Genomic DNA, 19,058 nt, shown 5'->3' on the forward strand with positions numbered 1-19,058 from the left:
ATGCTCTTCTTGTCTTTACTGAAATCAAACTAATCAAACAGCAGAATGCTCTTACAAATCACGAGGGAGCGATTTGACTTTTGGCTAACGTAATGGACGCGCTGTTGTTGATGCTGACTCGCCTTTAGCAGACATTACATTTATTACAAATTGAACTTTAGATGAAACGTGTGTTTTAACTTCACCTGGGGAAACTGACTTCACTTTCCGAGGCTCGGCTCGGTCGCTCCAGTCTTTGCCGGGATGCAGGGCCACCGCCTCGCAGCAGACTCGGTGTGTGCGAGCCAGAATGTGCGAACGCCGCTCTGCACGTTTGATGCAGGGACGTAGCTAAGTATTTGAGGGGCAGGGGGCTAAGATTACATCTACAATTATTATTTATTATGAATTAATATAAATTAATTGTTTGTTTCAATTTTTTAAGAAGCCTGTGGCCTGTGGCAGTTTGTTTTTACAAGCAAAGTTTTTTGAACACCAAAGTTAGGGGGGCAGCTGGGGGGTCAAGGCCCTACAGTGGGGGGTCAGCTTCCCCCCCTTGCCAACCTGTAGATCCGCCCCTGACTTTAACACTTTGGACAAAAAAAAAAGTTGAAGGTTTAGTATGACCGTAATGATGTTGGTTTATCGTTACAGGACATCTAGTCTAACTGTTTTTATATGTAACCCCACAAAAACATTAGTACATTTTGTATAAATGTAGAGTATCCGAGTATAGATAGGTACTCCCCTTTTCACACTGTACTGTATGCCCCTTAAAATGTATTTACACTTACAACTTTGCGCTTTCATTTTAAAGATCAAGTTTCATCTGATATTACATTTTAATATTAAATTACTGACATACAACATGTACACGCCATTCTTTTTTGCTGTCTTGTATTTTTTTTTTCACGTGATTACACAGTACATTACAATGTAAAAGAAATCACGCTTTGTACTCCCCTCTTAGTATCTACAAAACAAATGACACTTACATGTAATACCAGGAGACTAATTAAGCCATGAAAACAACATGAAAAAAGAAGGAAGTCTTGTTCCATACCTGAGCAGATCAATTTCATCAGCATGAACCCCTGTTCACAGTGTTTCCTATTGGCACATCTCAACAGGCAGGAAGCCAACTTCAACTGGTCTCTACCACACAGTGCTGCTATATGTGTAACAACAAAGACAGAGAGAAAGAGAGTGAGATCCGCACTTTAGTGAGAAGACAATGTGGGGAGCAGGGAAAGAAAACAAACAGCAGGCAGGTAGATGGAGAATGAAAGAGAAATAAATGAAGAGAGTGAAGAGAGAGAAGATGTGTTGTTTTACCAAGAGAAAGAGAGAGAGAGTAAGAGAGAGAGCGGAAGGGAGGAGAGACTGATGTGCGAGTCACAACCTCCATGCCCGGCTGTTTATAAAGCCCCAGGGTGTGTGTGTGTGTGTATGTGTGTGTTTGTGTTTTCTCTCATTGCTCTTTCCGGAACATGGCCACAGGGTTCCAATGTTCCAATCAATACCTGAAACACACACACACACACACACACACACACACATAAATAAATACATATACGCAAATAATACAGGGAGGTAGAAAAGAAGTAGAACACACAAAAAAAAACCTTATGAGAAAAAAAACATATAATTTTGAATAAAACCTGTTTATTCCTGTTATTGTTTTTACCACAGCTTAACTTGAAGTTTCTGTGATTCATGGAAGTGGTTGTGCAGTGTAAAGGCTGAGTTTAACAAGTCTTAGTTGCCCTTCCACTATCAAGTTGTCTTGATATCTTTGATATCTTCTATGCTGTCCTGTCCTCTGATCGTACCCTGTATCCCTAACTCACCTACAGGCACCTGTTAACGATGCTCACAACTGATACTGGACTTGTTCATGGAATTATTTGATTGGACTTTTACTACAATAGTATTACAACTAGAAATGTTCCGATACCGATACCAGTATTGGTATCGGCTCCGATACTGCCTAAAACGCTGGTATCGGTATCGGGAAGTACTGGAGTTTATGCACCGATCCGATACCATGTAATAAAGCCCTAAAGAAAATCTACATTAAAGTAGTTTATTTATGTTCTTTTTCCGTTATAACTGACTGTCAAACTGGAGAATAAAAGAAAGTTCTACGACATTCATTGTTTGTGTTTGTTCATGTTTCACAAAGAGTTTAACCTGAGCCAGACCGACAACAAAGATAGAAATCATATCACATCCATACAGGGATAGTAGTATACAGTTGTTAAAACTTAATGAAATATATGACACTCTCGTATCGGATCGGTACTCAGTATCGGCCGATACACAAGTTCAGGTATCGGAATCGGTATCGGGAAGCAAAAAAGTGGTATCGGGCCATCTCTAATTACAACCCACTACAATCACATTGTTTGATTATAATCATATTGCTGTATGTATGTATTTAGTTCGGGAAACGTAACTGAGCTTCAGGCTCTCTTTTGTAGGAAGAGATGAAGGCTATCTTTTACAACTTCCTGTTCATGTTCTTGTCATTCTTCACACACAGCTCCTGTTGCGGCTCTGCTAAATTTCTTTGGCTTCTTTAATTTTTGACCACGTGCACTAAGGCTTTTTGTGGTGTTTTTTCATGTTTTTTATAGTAAGTGTCTTATTAGAGATCATCCCCTTCGCTGGGGAACAAATGCACATGTGGGTCTTTAAAAAGACATATTGAGACATTGTATACATAACACATTGAGTTTATTAAACCTGATCCAAGGGTTAGGTTGTCAAACACTGTCACATGTCAAGTCATGGCGAGGAGATGTAATGCTGCACTTCCTCTAATTCTGATAAATCATGAATGCTGTGTAAGATCTAATCCCTTACTTCCTGTGTGTGTGTGTGTGTGTGTGTGTGTGTGTGTGTGTTTGTGTGTGTGTGTCTGTCTGTCTGTCTGCGTGCGTGCGTGCGTGCGTGCGTGCGTGCGTGCGTGCGTGCGTGTGTGTGTGACTCATGTGAACCTACAATGCATTCTGCTTTGTAGTTACATAACTGTCCCTGCTCCGACAGATATTACAGACAACACACTTTGGCAGCTAGACTGAACTACAGTATCTCTTTTCTCTCCCTCACACGCACACGCACACACACACGCACACACATACACACACACACACACGCACACACACACTCGCACACGCACATGCACACACACAGTGGGTTGTTCTCAACCTAGTCTTGAACTGTTGTGTGTGTGTGTGTGTGTGTGTGTGTAATTGTGTGTGAAGGAGAGAAAAAAACAGAACTCAAAGGATTTGTGTCAACTCCAACCTGACTGCGCGTTGCAGGAAGAACTGAAGCTACAGAGGAACAACTACAACATGAGGAGTAAATGAGAAAAGAAAACACGAGATGACCTCTTCTAAATTACACTAGGCTAAATGAGCGGTAATAAACAGAAAATACCTTAATGTCACTGTTTCTGGCCTCTGTTTTGTGTACAATACTCTGAGGTTTGACTCCTTAGGGTTGTTAGTCCAATGGGGTCCAATGTGTAGGAATTCCTGTATGTCCCTTACTGGCTAACGTATTTCAAGATGGCGCATGAATATGGAGCGTCTACCCAAGGGGGTAAGCTTCGCTTCAGAACTCGAGCCATCATGGCGCCATTTTGTTGCTAACTGGCCATCACCTCCTGTTAGCATTCCGCTGACCGCCATTTTTGTTTTACGTCATTTGACTGCGAATAACTTTACATCTGAAGCGTTTAAAGACTCTATTTGTCCGTTGTTTAGTTCCAAAGAAACACAACAATGTATAAAAGGCTCCATTACCTTGTACCTCACGTTATGGCTCCGTAGCAGACGTTTTTGTAAAAATAAGCTAACGATTGTGTCATAACCAAGTGACTTACTGTCGCATAGTAGAGGAATTACCGTATAGTACAGGAGAAGCTCGCAGGCAGTTTCGACTTACATGAAATGTTTAGGTTTAATTACTAATGTTAACTAGCATGTTAGTGATCAATAATTAGCCTGTGCCCATGTTATCTCCTTACATAAACCTACAGTCTCCGTATCTGTAAGATTGGGAATGATTGAGATTTCTCTTGGCACAGCTACCAGAAGACTTACAACTTTCAGACACGTTGCTCACGTCACATTCTCTCAGTTGGAGGCTGCGCAGTAAAGCTGGCCATCACCGGAAAAGTGCTTCTAATAGCCTTCACTGGTCTCCGTCCAGAGCAACGGGGTCTATTGGTCCATTATATACTGTCTATGCGTCTACCCCAGTTCATGCAAATGCAAATGTAAAATGTCAAGCCAAAAGGAATACTTGGAATTGATGGTGGTGGTAAACACTGGACCTCTAATAATATAAGAAAAAAATACTTTCATTCTCAGATTCATTTTTTTCATTGTCAACTCGAATTAGTTTTTTGGGATTTTAAACATTGCTTCATTGATACCTTTTCTTATCGGATGGTTGGTTTACCAAAGCAAATAACAGCTTTTTTTAAATTTTTAAACATTTTTAAATCTTGGCAATAGATGTCATGATGGAAGGTGTGGACAAATGATGAAGACAATACAAGAAAGCAAACTGGACAACACATGACAGCTACAAAGACATTTAACATTTAAAAAAAACTCCAACATACAGCACAATTGGTGACCAGACATCCCGAGTCCTGAATCCTGCCCTAATTTTCCCGAAAATTAGAGCAAAGTCTCAAGAGCAGACTTAGAGTCTGATAGAACATTAAAAACTGTTCATGGTGATTGAGTCGTCCTGCAGCCAGCTCCCGTCGTCACTTGAGTTCATGATTTTAATGATTATTTGTATTTTCGGATTTACATGACAGACAGTTGAGTTTCTGAATAAAAATAATAAATCATTTTGGTGCAGAGTTTTGAAATTCATGTTAAGTGCAGGCAGCCACGAGAAGGAGTGATTGGATTGGATTTTGCTGATGTTAAAGCGCAGTACTGAAACAAATAAAACAAACACAATGACATCATTGTGTTTGTTTTATTTGTTTCATAATGACACTTGAGTTCATGATTTTAATAATTTTGTATTTGTATTTTTCGGGTTTTCTCGTCTCGTCCCAAATTTTACCCATTCTCATCTGGTCACCCTAAGCACAATACAACTTACTGCATAATTTAATGCATTTCCAGGAAGAATAAGAGATGGTGTATTCTGAAGGATTCCGGATTTTTTATAGACTTGACTGCAGTTTCAAAATGAGAATGATGTCATCTCTCTACGGACTTGCATTGCTTATAGTTGCCAAACTGGAGGCTACTGCCAATTTCTCAAAATCGCATATGAATGTCCTTAGAGGGAGTTTGGTTGTAGATGAAAGGCTTCTAAAAATCCTAACTGGACAGGAAGAGCAGAGTAAATACTGTACATACAAATTTTACATGATGCAATCACAGGAACTCCTACTAGTCTGCATGCAAAACAGTTCTGGATCAGACTGCACACACATGATGACAAACAGATGAGTGTATTAATGTTATCTCTAAGTAGCAATGGCAGAAGTAGCCCGACATTGCTAAACTGTACGAATTGGCCAGAATGCAGTTTACACCCCCATTTTTGTACAAACAGTCAATCTTTTCGTTTCTTTTATCCATGCAGGTGATCTTTACCTGACCATTACCAAGTAGTTTTAGTTGCCTAAACTTAATCAAAGCTTAAGCGTAAAGGTAATTTTGTCATGAGGACTTGTTGGACAGATGTGATGAAATGGGAAAGAATGCTATAAAAAAACAAGAACATTATTTTATAAGTAACATGTCAAGTTGCAACAAAACAGTAACACATTTCTGAGCTGTTACACCAGCGCTGCTAGCAAAAACCGCTTTAGATACTGTGCAGAGCTTGTAATACTCTAAAGATAAGACAAAGGCAGGCAGGAGCAAAGAAGGAGAGTGTGGGGACAGGACCAGTCAGAGATAGAGAAACTGAGGGAGTCAGGTATTGCCTGTAGCTCCAGCAGCACTCTATCATTTCTTCATCTTTCTTTCTGGTATTTCCTCTCTCTCTGTCGTTTCTCTCTCTTTGCCCCTCTCTCCCTCCTGTCATCCATCTCCTCACAGCTCTCTCTGACAGTCTATTTGGCCCACACAGCCCTGTCATCCATTCTACATGTCAGTCCCGGCGACGACACCAATTTCACACTGACTGGTGATTGTAGCCGCGCAGGCAGGACCCACAGTTATAGAGCGTCCACGCTATCGCTAAAAGCCCGTGGGTTCAACTCCCATGACCAGCCGGGTCACAGAGTCGACCCCACAGTGAGAGGTCAGAGGCTCAGTCCGTGTGGAACAGAGTGGAACGGAGTGCTCATTGACGGTAGTGGAATATAACTAAGTACATTAACTCAAGTATGGTACTTCAGTACACATTTGAGGTACTTTTCATGCCCTTTTCTACTTCTACTCCACTACATTTTAGAGGGAAATATTGTACTTTTTACTCTACTACATTCATCCGACAGCTTTAGTTACTAGTTACTTTACAAATTAAGACTTTTGAACAGAAAACACATGTAGTTTATAAAATAGGATGTTTTATTATAAATTAAACTACCTAACAATATATAGGCAAACAAGTCTAGGCAAGGCAGGGCAAGGCAGCTTTATTTGTATAGCACATTTCAGCAACAGGGCAATTCAAAGTGCTTTACATGAAACATTAAAGAGCAGTTAAAAACAATAAAAAAAAATTTAAAACAGATGAAATACGAGAATAAAAGTTACAGTGCAGTATAAGAAATTAACAATTATTTAAAGAAAGGCAGCATTAAAAAAAAGGTCTTCAGCCTTGATTTAAAAGAACTGAGAGTTGCTGCCAACAGATTCTCACTCCCATCTCGTAAAATACGGGGACCCTTGGTCAGGTGTCTTTGTCGTTGTTATTGACGCTAAAAGTCTCCTTTAGCATCATATAATGCGCTTTAACTAAACGCGCTTGGTTGGGACTATTGGCCTCCCTTTTGACGCAGTTATGTTAAGGAAAAGGTCGTCGGTGGGCTTTTGTTTCGCTTACGAACGCGGCTTCCGTGACACACGGCAATAACGGGACGGTTAAAGACACACGCGGGACACGGTCCCCGGTCTCCTGGGTGAGAGTCCTGTGTTTGACCCATCCACCACCCCGACCAACCTCCCTACGCTGAATATCCCCCTACATACTACTCACTAAACCCCGTGTAATTACTGCTCTCCCCGAAACGTTATACAAACACGCTGGTTGTTGCGGCGGACCTGCAGTTTTCTGGGAGTTTGTTCCAGATATGTGGCGCATAAAACCTAAAGTCCAGCTGAAATGATTAGCCGATTAAACACTTAGCTGATTGACAGAACTGTTATGATCATTTCAAGTTACTAAAACGTGACAATTATTCTGCATTAAGTATTTTTACTTTAAATACTTAAATACATTTTCCTGATGATACTGACATGGTTTTAGTGAAATGAAAATGTGTACTTTTTCTTAAGTAAACGATCTGAATACTTCTTCCACCACTTCTCATCGCTCGGTACAAGGTTTTATCAAGCATTTTTTCTTTACTGTATTTAAGGTACGTTTGAGTAAGTAGTAGTTGTGTTTGATTTTTTTTTATACAGGTCATCCATCCATCCATCTTCGTCCGCTTATCCGGTGTCGGGTCGCGGGGGGAGCAGCTCCAGCAGGGGACCCCAAACTTCCCTTTCCCGAGCAACATTAACCAGCTCCGACTGGGGATCGGCGTTCCCAGGCCAGGTTGGAGATATAATCCCTCCACCTAGTCCTGGGTCTTCCCCGAGGCCTCCTCCCAGCTGGACGTGCCTGGAACACCTCCCTAGGGAGGCGCCCAGGGGGCATCCTTACCAGATGCCCGAACCACCTCAACTGGCTCCTTTCGACGCAAAGGAGCAGCGGCTCTACTCCGAGCTCCTCACGGATGAGTGAGCTTCTCACCCTATCTCTAAGGGAGACGCCAGCCACCCTCCTGAGGAAACCCATTTCAGCCGCTTGTACCCTGGATCTCGTTCTTTCGGTCATGACCCAGCCTTCATGACCATAGGTGAGGGTAGGAACGAAAACTGACCGGTAGATCGAGAGCTTTGCCTTCTGGCTAAGCTCTCTTTTCGTCACAACGGTGCGATAGATTGAATGCAATACCGCACCCGCTGCGCCCGATTCTCCGACCAATCTCCCGCTCCATTGTCCCTCACTCGCGAACACAACCCCAAGATACTTGAACTCCTTCACTTGGGGTAAGGACTCATTCCCTACCTGGAGAAGGCATTCCATCGGTTTCCTGCTGAGAACCATGGCCTCAGATTTAGAGGTGCTGATCCTCATCCCAACCGCTTCACACTCGGTTGCGAACCGATCCAGTGAGTGCTGAAGGTCGCAGGCCGATGATGCCATCAGGACCACATCATCTGCAAAGAGCAGCGATGAGATCCCCAGCCCACCAAACTGCAACCCCTCCCCACCCCGACTACGCCTCGATATCCTGTCCATAAATACTACAAACAGGATTGGTGACAAAGCGCAGCCCTGGCGGAGGCCAACCCTCACCTGAAAAGAGTCCGACTTACTACCGAGAACCCGGACACAGCTCTCGCTTTGGTTGTACAGAGATTGGATGGCCCTGAGAAGAGACCCCTCACCCCATACTCCCGCAGCACCTCCCACAGTATCTCCCGGGGACCCGGTCATACGCCTTCTCCAAATCCACAAAACACATGTAGACCGGTTGGGCATACTCCCAGGCTCCCTCCAGGATCCTTGCGAGAGTGAAGAGCTGGTCCGTTGTTCCACGACCAGGACGGAATCCGCATTGTTCCTCCTCAACCCGAGGTTCGACTATTGGCGAACCCTCCTTTCCAGCACCTTGGAGTAGACTTTACCAGGGAGGCTGAGAAGTGTGATACCCCTATAATTGGCACACACCCTCTGGTCCCCCTTTTAAAAAAGGGGAACCACCACCCCAGTCTGCCACTCCTTTGGCACCGTCCCAGACTTCCACGCAATGTTGAAAAGGCGTGTCAACCAGGACAGCCCCTCCACACCCAGAGCCTTGAGCATTTCTGGACGGATCTCATCAATCCCCGGGCTTTGCCACTGTGTAGTTGTTTGACTACATCAGTGACTTCCGCCTGGGAAATCGGCGACAATCCCCCATTATCCTCCAGCTCTGCCTCTAACATAGAGGGCGTATTAGTCGGATTCAGGAGTTCTGCAAAGTGCTCCTTCCACCGCCCTATTACCTCCTCAGTTGAGGTCAACAGTGTCCCATCCTTACTGTACACAGCTTGGATGGTTCCCCTTCCCCCTCCTGAGGTGGCGAACAGTTTTCCAGAAGCACTTTGGTGCCGACCGAAAGTCCTTCTCCATGTCTTCTCCAAACTTCTCCCACACCCGCTGCTTTGCCTCTTTCACGGCAGAGGCTGCAGCCCTTCGGGCCCTTCGGTACCCTGCAACTGCCTCCGGAGTCCTCCGGGATAACATATCCCGGAAAGACTCCTTCTTCAGTCGGACGGCTTCCCTGACCACCGTTGTCCACCACGGTGTTCGTGGGTTACCGCCCCTTGAGGCACCTAAGACCCTAAGACCACAGCTCCTCGCTGCAGCTTCAGCAATGGAAACTTTGAACATTGTCCACTCGGGTTCAATGCCCCCAGCCTCCACAGGGATGCACGAAAAGCTCCGCCCGGAGGTGTGAGTTGAAAGTCTGTTGGACAGGGGCCTCCTCCAGACGTTCCCAATTTACCCGCACTACACGTTTGGGCTTACCAGGTCTGTCCAGAGTCTTCCCCCACCCTCTGACCCAACTCACCACCAGATGGTGATCGGTTGACAGCTCTGCCCCTCTCTTCACCCAGTGTCCAAAACATACGGCCTCAGATCAGATGAAACGATTATGAAATCGATCATTGACCTTCGGCCTAGGGTGCTCTGGTACCAGGTACACTTATGAGCATCCCTATGTTCGAACATGGTGTTCGTTATAGACAATCCATGACTAGCACAGAAGTCCAACAACAAACAACCACTCTGGTTTAGATCAGGGAGGCCGTTCCTCCCAATCACGCCCTCCAGGTGTCTCCATCATTGCCCACGTGTGCGTTGAAGTCCCCCAGCAGAACAATGGAGTCCCCCACTGGAGCCCCATGCAGGACTCCAGTCAAGGTCTCAAGAAGGCCGAATACTCCGAACTCCTGTTTGGTGCATATGCACAAACAACAGTCAGAGTTTCCCCCAACAACCCGCAGGCGAGGGAGGCGACCCTCTCGTCCACTGGGGTAAACTCCAACACAGCGGCGCTCAGCCGGGGACTTGTGAGTATCCCCACACCCGCCCGGCGCCTCACACCCTGGGCAACTCCGGAGAAGAAAAGAGTCCAACCCCTATCCAGGAGTATGGTTCCAGAACCAAGACTGTGCGTAGAGGTAAGCCCCACCAGATCTAACCGGTAGCGCTCCACCTCCCGCACCAGTTCCGGCTCCTTCCCCCACAGAGAGGTGACGTTCCACGTCCCCAGAGCCAGCGTCTGCTGCCCGGGTCTGGTCCGTCGAGGCCCCTGACCTTCACTGCCACCCATGTGGCATCGCACCCGACCCCAACGGTTCCTCCCACAGGTGGTGGGCCCATGGGATGGAGAGGGAGTTGCCACGTAGCTTGTTCGGGCTGTGCCCGGCCGGGCTCCGTGGCAAACCCGGCCACCAGGCGCTCGCCGACGAGCCCACCGTCTGGGCCTGGCTCCAGACGGGGGCCCCGGGCTTCCTCCGGGCAGGGTCACTCCATCTCTGCTTAGCTTTTTCATTGGGGTTTTTGAACAGTTTTTATACAGGTCATTTCTTTTACAATGTCGATCTTATCTTATGGTTTTGGTTAATATGACTCTCAGTGTTAAAATCATTTTACTCAGCAGCTAAGCTCAGTGAGATGTGGGGGTCCGGCTTTGCAACAGAGTGGACGAGGTGATCAGTACAAGTTTAAACAAGTTGCCAAGGAAACAAATATATTTGGAAGTGAAAATATGTGGATCCATTTAATACTGTATGTCCATTTCTATTGTCAGTTGCATTTCCAGTATGTGTGCATAACTACCATAAGGCCAGTTCAAAGGTGAACTTATGTAGCGTTTAATTTAGCGAAATAAAAATGTTAACAAACATTTGGGATATTAAAACTTCACTTTCATTTCATTTAGTCACATCCTGCGTACTTTTCTACCTGTAATTTCTTAGAGAGCATGGCTGTTGCGTTATCCTCCATAATTTATTTGAATGTAAACACAACATTTATTTAGTATATACATACATTTTGTTGAATGTTAACTAAGCTAAAGCCTGCTACATGCACTCCTTACAGTACACTGTTTCCATTGACAGATATAATCTGCACTAAAGATCTCATATATCCAGTTTAAGCTTCATATATCCAGTCTTAGCTTTTTGTACCTCCGCCCATAGGTTGGTTTGTCTGTCAGCAGGATTATGGAAAAAACCCTGGCCCGATTTTAATGAAACTTGGTAGAAGAATGCAACATGGGCCAAGGAAGAACCCATTAACTTTTGAAGCGGATTCGACTCACGGGGCGGATACACAAATTGTTTTTCACTTTCGGTAACATTGCGAGATAGGGCATGGCCTTGGTCATTGCCCTCTCCAAGAGCCCCTTTAGTTATTCAATTTGTTACAATTTAAAGAGTCGAACATGTTGAATAAATCTGTAAGTGAGAGTAGACTGAAGTCAAAGGGCTTTTTGTAGCGTTGACCTTCACAGTTGAGTGGAGAGGGAAAGCCACTCAGATAACACATGGAAGGGCTTTGATATCCTCTGGGGAGCCGAGAACTAAGACTGCATGCAGTCCTGATACTGTGAGGCTCTTTAGATCAAACTGTCATCCGATGTCACTGGAAATAGTCACACATATTAAAACTTGAAATGTGGCTTTTAACACAACAAAACAGATGACCCCACTTCCAAGGGAACTGTATATTTTCCTTTTGGCTATCCTATGCATTTTATTTTTCCCATCTAGTTTCTTCAATCCAGTTCATGTATTCTGTTTTTATCTTGGCCCATATGGTCTCATTACATCGCCTGCACCTGTTTGGATTTCCTCTCTTTTATAGGCCTAAACAACTTTTATATAACACATGCATGCTGATCGCTGATAAAGTGACCTACTGTATGACAACGTTTGACCTGCACTGTTACTGTTACTGTAGGGTTGTAAGGCTTTTGTACTTCACTGCTAAAACAAGAGAGTTTAAGTGTGTAGGAGGGAAGCCTGGGAGGAAAGCTGAGCGAGAGAGAAAGATCCAAAAATCACTATAACTCGCCTACAAAAGCCCTTTAGGGACCTACAGTGTGTTTGTGGTTAGCAATAGTAAATTTGCTTCATGTTACTTTTGCAGTAATTGCCTGTAACGGTACCATTGTGACATTTTTAGATGAACAACACATTGTAGGGTATAGGGAGTTCTTGTTGGATACTGTGTCTGTAAAACACAGTTGTGAGTGTGTTTCTTTGTATTAATATTGACATCCATCAAATATTGCCCGTAGGTGATGGGATCTGATGAGTGCAAAGGACATTCAATACTCCTCAAAGCAATCACTGACCCCCCTCATGTTGTGTATGCATATGCATCCGTCATGCTTCTGCACTCGTTTATTCAGGTTGCTCCAGTGGTGCAAGACATATTTAATAATCCTTTAGGTAAAAGTAGTAGTGCAGAAATCTACAAAGTACACATTTACAAGTGAAATACTTAAGTTTCTTAAGTAACAGTACTAAAGTATAGTCAGCTAAATGTACTGACAATATCTGTAAAAAGTAAATGACCTCAATAAGCAGCAGATTGGCTATTGCCAGTATCAAGTATTGGATTATTAACACGTAATATTAATGTGTAAGCTATGGAGGAAATATTTATTCATAATTGAAATTGAAAGTCCAAAGAGAAATTGAAAGTCCAAAGGGAAAACAAAGCGAGATCAAATTAAAAATATTATTATTATTTTTTAAATTTTCCATTTGGCTTTGGCTTTTTAATTTAATATTTGGCTTTTGAATTTCAATTTATCATTGGCTTTTAATTTTCATTTAATATTTGGCTTTTGAATTTCAATTTAACATTGGATTTTAATTTTCATTTAATATTTGGCTTTTGAATTTCAATTTAACATTGGATTTTCATTTTCATTTAATATTTGGCTTTTGAATTTCCATTTAACATTGGATTTTCATTTTCATTTAATATTTGGCTTTTGAATTTCCATTTAACATTGCCTTTTCATTTGGACTTGACACATGTCAATGTAAATGAGGAGGCGTGGCCCAAAGGCTGGTGGGAGGGTCTAAAATCAAAGGGGTGTAGAGGCACCTTATGAGCAGCAGGGGGAGCTTACTGCTGAGGAGCACACTGTTAAGCATCTGTCTGCAGATTCACCACTAGGCTGGGTCTTGTATCACATGATAGAAAATGATGATGTAAACTAAACACAAACCACATTTCATGCAACAACCGTGAAGTTTTCATGTAGTTACTATAATTGGGCCCGTGTTACTGAGGACTAGATTAGGACTGGATTTAAAGCTGATTCTGGTTCCCAACTTCGCCCCAGGTGTGTCTGTTTAAAACACGACTCAGACAACTTCTCTCTTTTGATGTTATATTTAATTAAGCAACAGTAGAAACATGGGTGTGGGTAGCTCTGCTTACGTGTGTTTGTGTGTGGTCAGATTTCGAGGACGCACACACACACAATCTCAACCGGATAGTCATCGTCCGAACTGCGAACTCTCCTTTTTCTTTCTCTCACTTTTTTCTCCGGATGGTGCGCGCGGTGTGAGGTGCGTGTCCGCGCTATTATAAAAAAGCAATCGATTCTATGGGCTATCTAGATCGGGAGTTTGCCGTATTAGCAGCAGCAAACAACTGGAAACTTTTTATAATTTCCATCTGCTATTCCACCACTAAATTCACTATTGAGACTTTATTATGCGATAAATTAACTGTGTAGAGTTTGAATATGGGCAGTTTTACAAACATTGATGGCCAACTGCACATTTTCTCCGATGTTGTCAGAAGCTTCAGTCTGACGGGACAGCCAGCTGGTGGCGGCCGGGATCGCCTCCCTGCTGGCCGGCCAGTGATGTTCACAGACACCGCTGTTAGCTGGAAGTCTGAAAAAGTAGCCTACACGGGCTGTACAAAAGGCCGTCAATCAGGAGTGATTGTTGTGAGGAGGCTACATGTTGGAGAATAGCGCGGACACGCACCTCACACCGCGCGCACCACCTGGAGAAAAAAGTGAGAGAAGAAAAAGGAAAGGTCGCAGTTCGGACGATGACTATCCGGTTGAGATTGTGTGTGTGTGTGTGTGTGTGTGTGTGTGTGTGTGTGTGTGTGTGTGTGTGTGTGTGTGTGTGTGTGCGTCATCGAAATCTGACCACACACAAACACACGTAAGCAGAGCTACCCACACCCATGTTTCTACTGTTGCTTAATTAAATATAACTTCAAAAGAGAGAAGTTGTCTGAGTCCGTGTTTTAAACAGACACACCTGGGGCGAAGTTGGGAACCAGAATCAGCTTTAAATCCAGTCCTAATCTAGTCATCACTAACACGGGCCCAATTATAGTAACTACATGAAAACTTCACGGTTGTTGCATGAAATGTGGTTTGTGTTTAGCTTACATCATCATTTTCTATCATGTGATACAAGACCCAGCCTAGTGGTGAATCTGCAGACAGATGCTTAACAGTGTGCTCCTCAGCAGTAAGCTCCCCCTGCTGCTCATAAGGTGCCTCTGCACCCCTTTGGTTTCAGACCCTCCCACCAGCCTTTGGGCCACGCCTCCTCATTTACATGTGTCAAGTCCAAATGAAAAGGCAATGTTAAATGGAAATTCAAAAGCCAAATATTAAATGAAAATTAAAATCCAATGTTAAATTGAAATTCAAAAGCCAAATGAAAATTAAAATCCAATGTTAAATTGAAATTCAAAAGCCAAATATTAAATGAAAATTAAAATCCAATGTTAAATTGAAATTCAAAAGCCAAATATTAAATTCAAAAGCCAAAGCCAAATGGAACATTTTAAAAATAATAATAATATTTTTAATTTGATCTCGCTTTGTTTTCCCTTTGGACTTTCATTTTCTCTTTGGACTTTCAATTTGAATTATGAATAAATATTTCCTCCATAGAGTAAGCAGCATGTTCATGCATTGTTGTGGCAGGTCAAGGTGGAGGTCATTTGAACCACTTTATTTACAGTTAGATAGTTAAATCTGTAAGAATGCATTTCTATTATTGAGCTGATCATGTTTAAAAATAATCTAAAAAGTAACCAGAAATGATGTCAGTCAGATACATTTAGTGGAGTCAAAAATATAATTTAGTGGAGTGGAAGTTGCATAAAATGTACAAATACCTCAAACGTGTACTTGAGTAAATGTAGCCTGTAATTACATACCACCTAAAGTGTTTTATTAATATCCTGTTAGTGCACCGACTGGAATATTACATAATATTATTGTGATACTGTAGGAGGTAAAGAAATAAATAAAAAAATACTAAGAGGATAATGTCAGCATAAAGTCACTCTTAAGTACCAAAGATATTAACTGCAACCATACCTCCCTATAACTCCCTGTTCTTGTGGTGTAGGCTACACTTGTATATATTTGTAGTTTTATGAGAGAGAGAGAGAGAGAGAGAGAGATTGAGAGAGAGAGAGAGAGAGAGTTTAGATAGAGATGGGGAAAGAGATACAATAAGAGAGATGGAAAGCGAGATTACAGAAGCTGCTTACCTGCAAAGAAGGTGTAGAAATGTGTCCACGCACAACTAGAAGTCCTTTCATCAGCTCCTTAATGTCGCTTCACATCACTGACAACAGCAGCAACACAATGATCCCCCAGTCCTCTCTCTCTCTCTCTCTCTCTCTCTCTCTCTCTCTCTCTCTCTCTCTCTCTCTCTCTCTCTCTCTGTCTCTCTCGGGACTTGGCCTCACCTCCTCAGAATAGCGCGTCGTTAAACTCTCGATGATACCCGAGATTTACTCGCACGATGATCAACACTGAGCAGAGAAGCGCTCCGATCGTCCGAGCCCTCCTCCGAGCGGTCCCGTCCTTAGCCTACAACATCCTCATCACCATCACTGTCCCCTCCAATCCGCAGATCTTTTATTTATTTGTCTTCTTTCTCTGTGAACATTACTCTGTCGATAGCGGCATCGCCATTAGCTCTTATCTGGCTTTTTCCCCCCGCAACGCATCCTCATCGTGTTCGTCTGACTCTGTCCTGTCTCTGTCCCGTGCCTCGTCCCGTGGCTCGGCTCCGCAGCCCAGTAAGTGTGTCATGCTTGGGGAGAGAAGCGCATCATTCAGGACAGGCATATTCCGATGGTGAGACAGCGAGCCAGGAAATTCCTCACCAAACACACACACACACACACACACACACACACACACACACACACACACACACAAAAACCGCGATGCTCTGAGAAACGAGTGCAATGATTGAAATCACCCCAGAGCTACAAGTCACAATGTTACTGAACTGTGAAAATGACATTAAAATCCCAACAAAACCCCACAGAGATTATCTGGTTGGGCTATAGTTTAGCCCCAATAACACAGATTCTTTTTAAAAATATGGCTATGCCACAAAATAAAGTGATGCATGTGTACACAGGTAATAAAGATATGGACAAGGACAACCAAGCTCAACAAAGATAAGTTAAAAAAATAAACATCAAGCTGTTATGCAGGCTACATGTACAAGTAGGTACAAATATGTAGGCCTATATATAAAAAAGCAACAATGACCAACAACATACAGTACAATGTCTATATACAATTGTTACTGTATACATTTTAGACAAATACAACTAATGAAAAGAAATACATATTGAATGGGTAATGTACAGTATGCGTGTATACAACATGCAGGAAAGAAACGCATTGGGGATGTTATATTGAATAGTACGCCAGATATTAATTAGGTATGACAAAGTATATTATTTACAAAGAATCAAGGTGCACCCTTAAAATATACATTCAAGTCCACACCTGTCCACACACGTTTGTGTACTTTTGTTGTGTTTTTCATGGTTTCACCTCAATACTGCTTGCAGGACAAATTTCACTTTCATAAAAGACTAGATATTTTGATACATATATTTTGAAATGTCAAAGTAGGAAAAAATGAAATGAATAATGGCTGGATTGCTTTGGGACACTTGAACAGAACAGAGCCAGGATTATTAGTAACGTGTGCTTTTCCCACAATGGTCCCCTGAGCAGGGGTCCAATCAGCCAAAATTAAAAACCCTGTTTAGGTGTACATCGACTTTAAAAAGAAGTAAATGCAAATACTTCAGTCATTGTCTGCATCAAGTTTCCTGTTTTTGCTTTTGGGGTGAAAAAAAAAAAGTCATGTACTATCATGTTTTTAGCTGTACTGGTATTTTAATTGAGTATCTTAATTTTGAAAGAGTTTATACCTAGGAAAATGCAGGTTTCACCATTAGCACACACTGACTTCTTATCTAAGGTTTTTTAGAAAGGGACAGCAGAAATGTTCTAATCTGTAATGCTTCGATTGATCTCAAGTTTAAACTTTTTCATTTTTCATTTTGAATAACTCTTTATTAGGGGCTATTCTTCAAATGTAATAATTTTACTTTTGATACTTGAGATCATTTTTTATATTTGTTTCCTTCTTGGAATAAAATGTAAAATCAACCAAGATGATTTGAGTGCTTCTTTTTTATCACAGCCGTATAGCATTCTGTAAAAGGACAACATGTATTGTATCAATACCGATTGATTTTAAATATAACATTTGAAAAAGCATAAAAAAGGCATTTCCTTCTCTGACATGTTTGAGTAGGCATCAGGGAACATTTTTTGTAGGACGGCTTTCTTGAATAAATTACAATATACAAAAATTACAGATTTACAGAGTGTATTTTTTGTAATTTGCCACAAAACCAGACAACTTGTATGAATGGAAATGACCCAGGGTGTATTTAGTGCTTTAAACCACAGTGTGGCGACAGAGCACTGCCAGTTTTAAGCCAGTTGTCAGTTTGGATTTTCTTTAGGTTGTGCTGTTTTCTCGTTTTGGTGATTAATAAATGATCTGTTATCTCATTTCCCATGCACGTAATGAGAGATGGTAATTAATATTTAAGCAATTAAGTTAAGCTCAAAACAAAACGAACCGTCACACATAGACTCTTGGAGACTCTCAGCAAAGTGTTCGCTTTTGGCCAGAAAACTCTGTTGTGACATGTTTGCCTTTTGGCTTTAATTTAAAGACCTTTTTTTATATTGGATTCGCAATTTCCTAAGCATCAATATCAATTTTGAATCATTTAATCATATATCTAATTTCTCAATCTGCCTGATTTCACTCATTTAGGCCGGATATCTGTTGCCTTGGCTTTCCTTTGTGTTGGCATTTTAAACTCCGGTGGATTTCTGAGGACTATGGTTAACTGCTTCTCAGATCTCTGCAGGGTAAATCCAGACAGCTAGCTAGACTATCTGTCCAATCTGAGTTTTCTGTTGCACGACTAAAACAACCTTTGAACGTGTACATGTTCCACCAAAACAAGTTCCTTCCGAGCCTATTTTGCAGCAGCACCACGGCTTTTCTCCGGTAACGATTGTGATTGGTTTAAAGAAATGCCAATAAACCAGGGCACATTTTCCTCCCATCGCCGAATGCTATACGGAGTAGCCAGACCCTCCTCCGGCGTGCTTTGGAGGAGGGTCTGGCAAAGCGAGACTAGTTGTTCTAAACTATCCAAGACTCTTTACACTAGATATGGATACAACTTACTACTACTCGAAAGGGGACAATCACCGAGGATGGGGAAAGGGGATATCCTCCTCTTCACATTGTTGTGAAGTATTCACCGTTCACAGACAGGACGTTAGTCAAACAGCATTGGCAGTCACTGTTTATATCACCCTTCGTGTATGTTTTCCTTTACATTACAGCAGCTGATAAATCAGTCTTTAGTGGTGTAGCGCAAAACGC

At 42.4% G+C, this 19,058-nt stretch overlaps 1 protein-coding gene across 4 annotated transcripts in view; it reads right to left on the reverse strand.

Moving 5' to 3' along the window:
* The window catches only part of bean1 (brain expressed, associated with NEDD4, 1), a 64,350-nt gene extending 47,963 nt beyond the window's left edge, over window positions 1–16,387 (reverse strand). For 2 of the 4 annotated variants that reach the window (XM_028604325.1, XM_028604321.1), the window contains exons 1-2: window positions 15,814–15,951; window positions 1,043–1,150 (exon numbers count right to left, since the gene is read on the reverse strand). In XM_028604325.1, the coding sequence (XP_028460126.1) occupies window positions 1,043–1,067 (25 nt within the window). In that variant the 5' untranslated portion in view covers window positions 1,068–1,150; window positions 15,814–15,951. Of the gene's footprint in view, window positions 1–1,042; window positions 1,151–15,813; window positions 15,952–16,014 lie in introns of those variants that run through there. The other 2 variants (XM_028604323.1, XM_028604324.1) reach the window with 2 other exon arrangements.
* Window positions 16,388–19,058: the final 2,671 nt, after the last annotated feature.

This window comes from Perca flavescens, chromosome 17 (assembly GCF_004354835.1).
Source record: "Perca flavescens isolate YP-PL-M2 chromosome 17, PFLA_1.0, whole genome shotgun sequence".
NCBI classification, from domain to species: domain Eukaryota; kingdom Metazoa; phylum Chordata; class Actinopteri; order Perciformes; family Percidae; genus Perca; species Perca flavescens.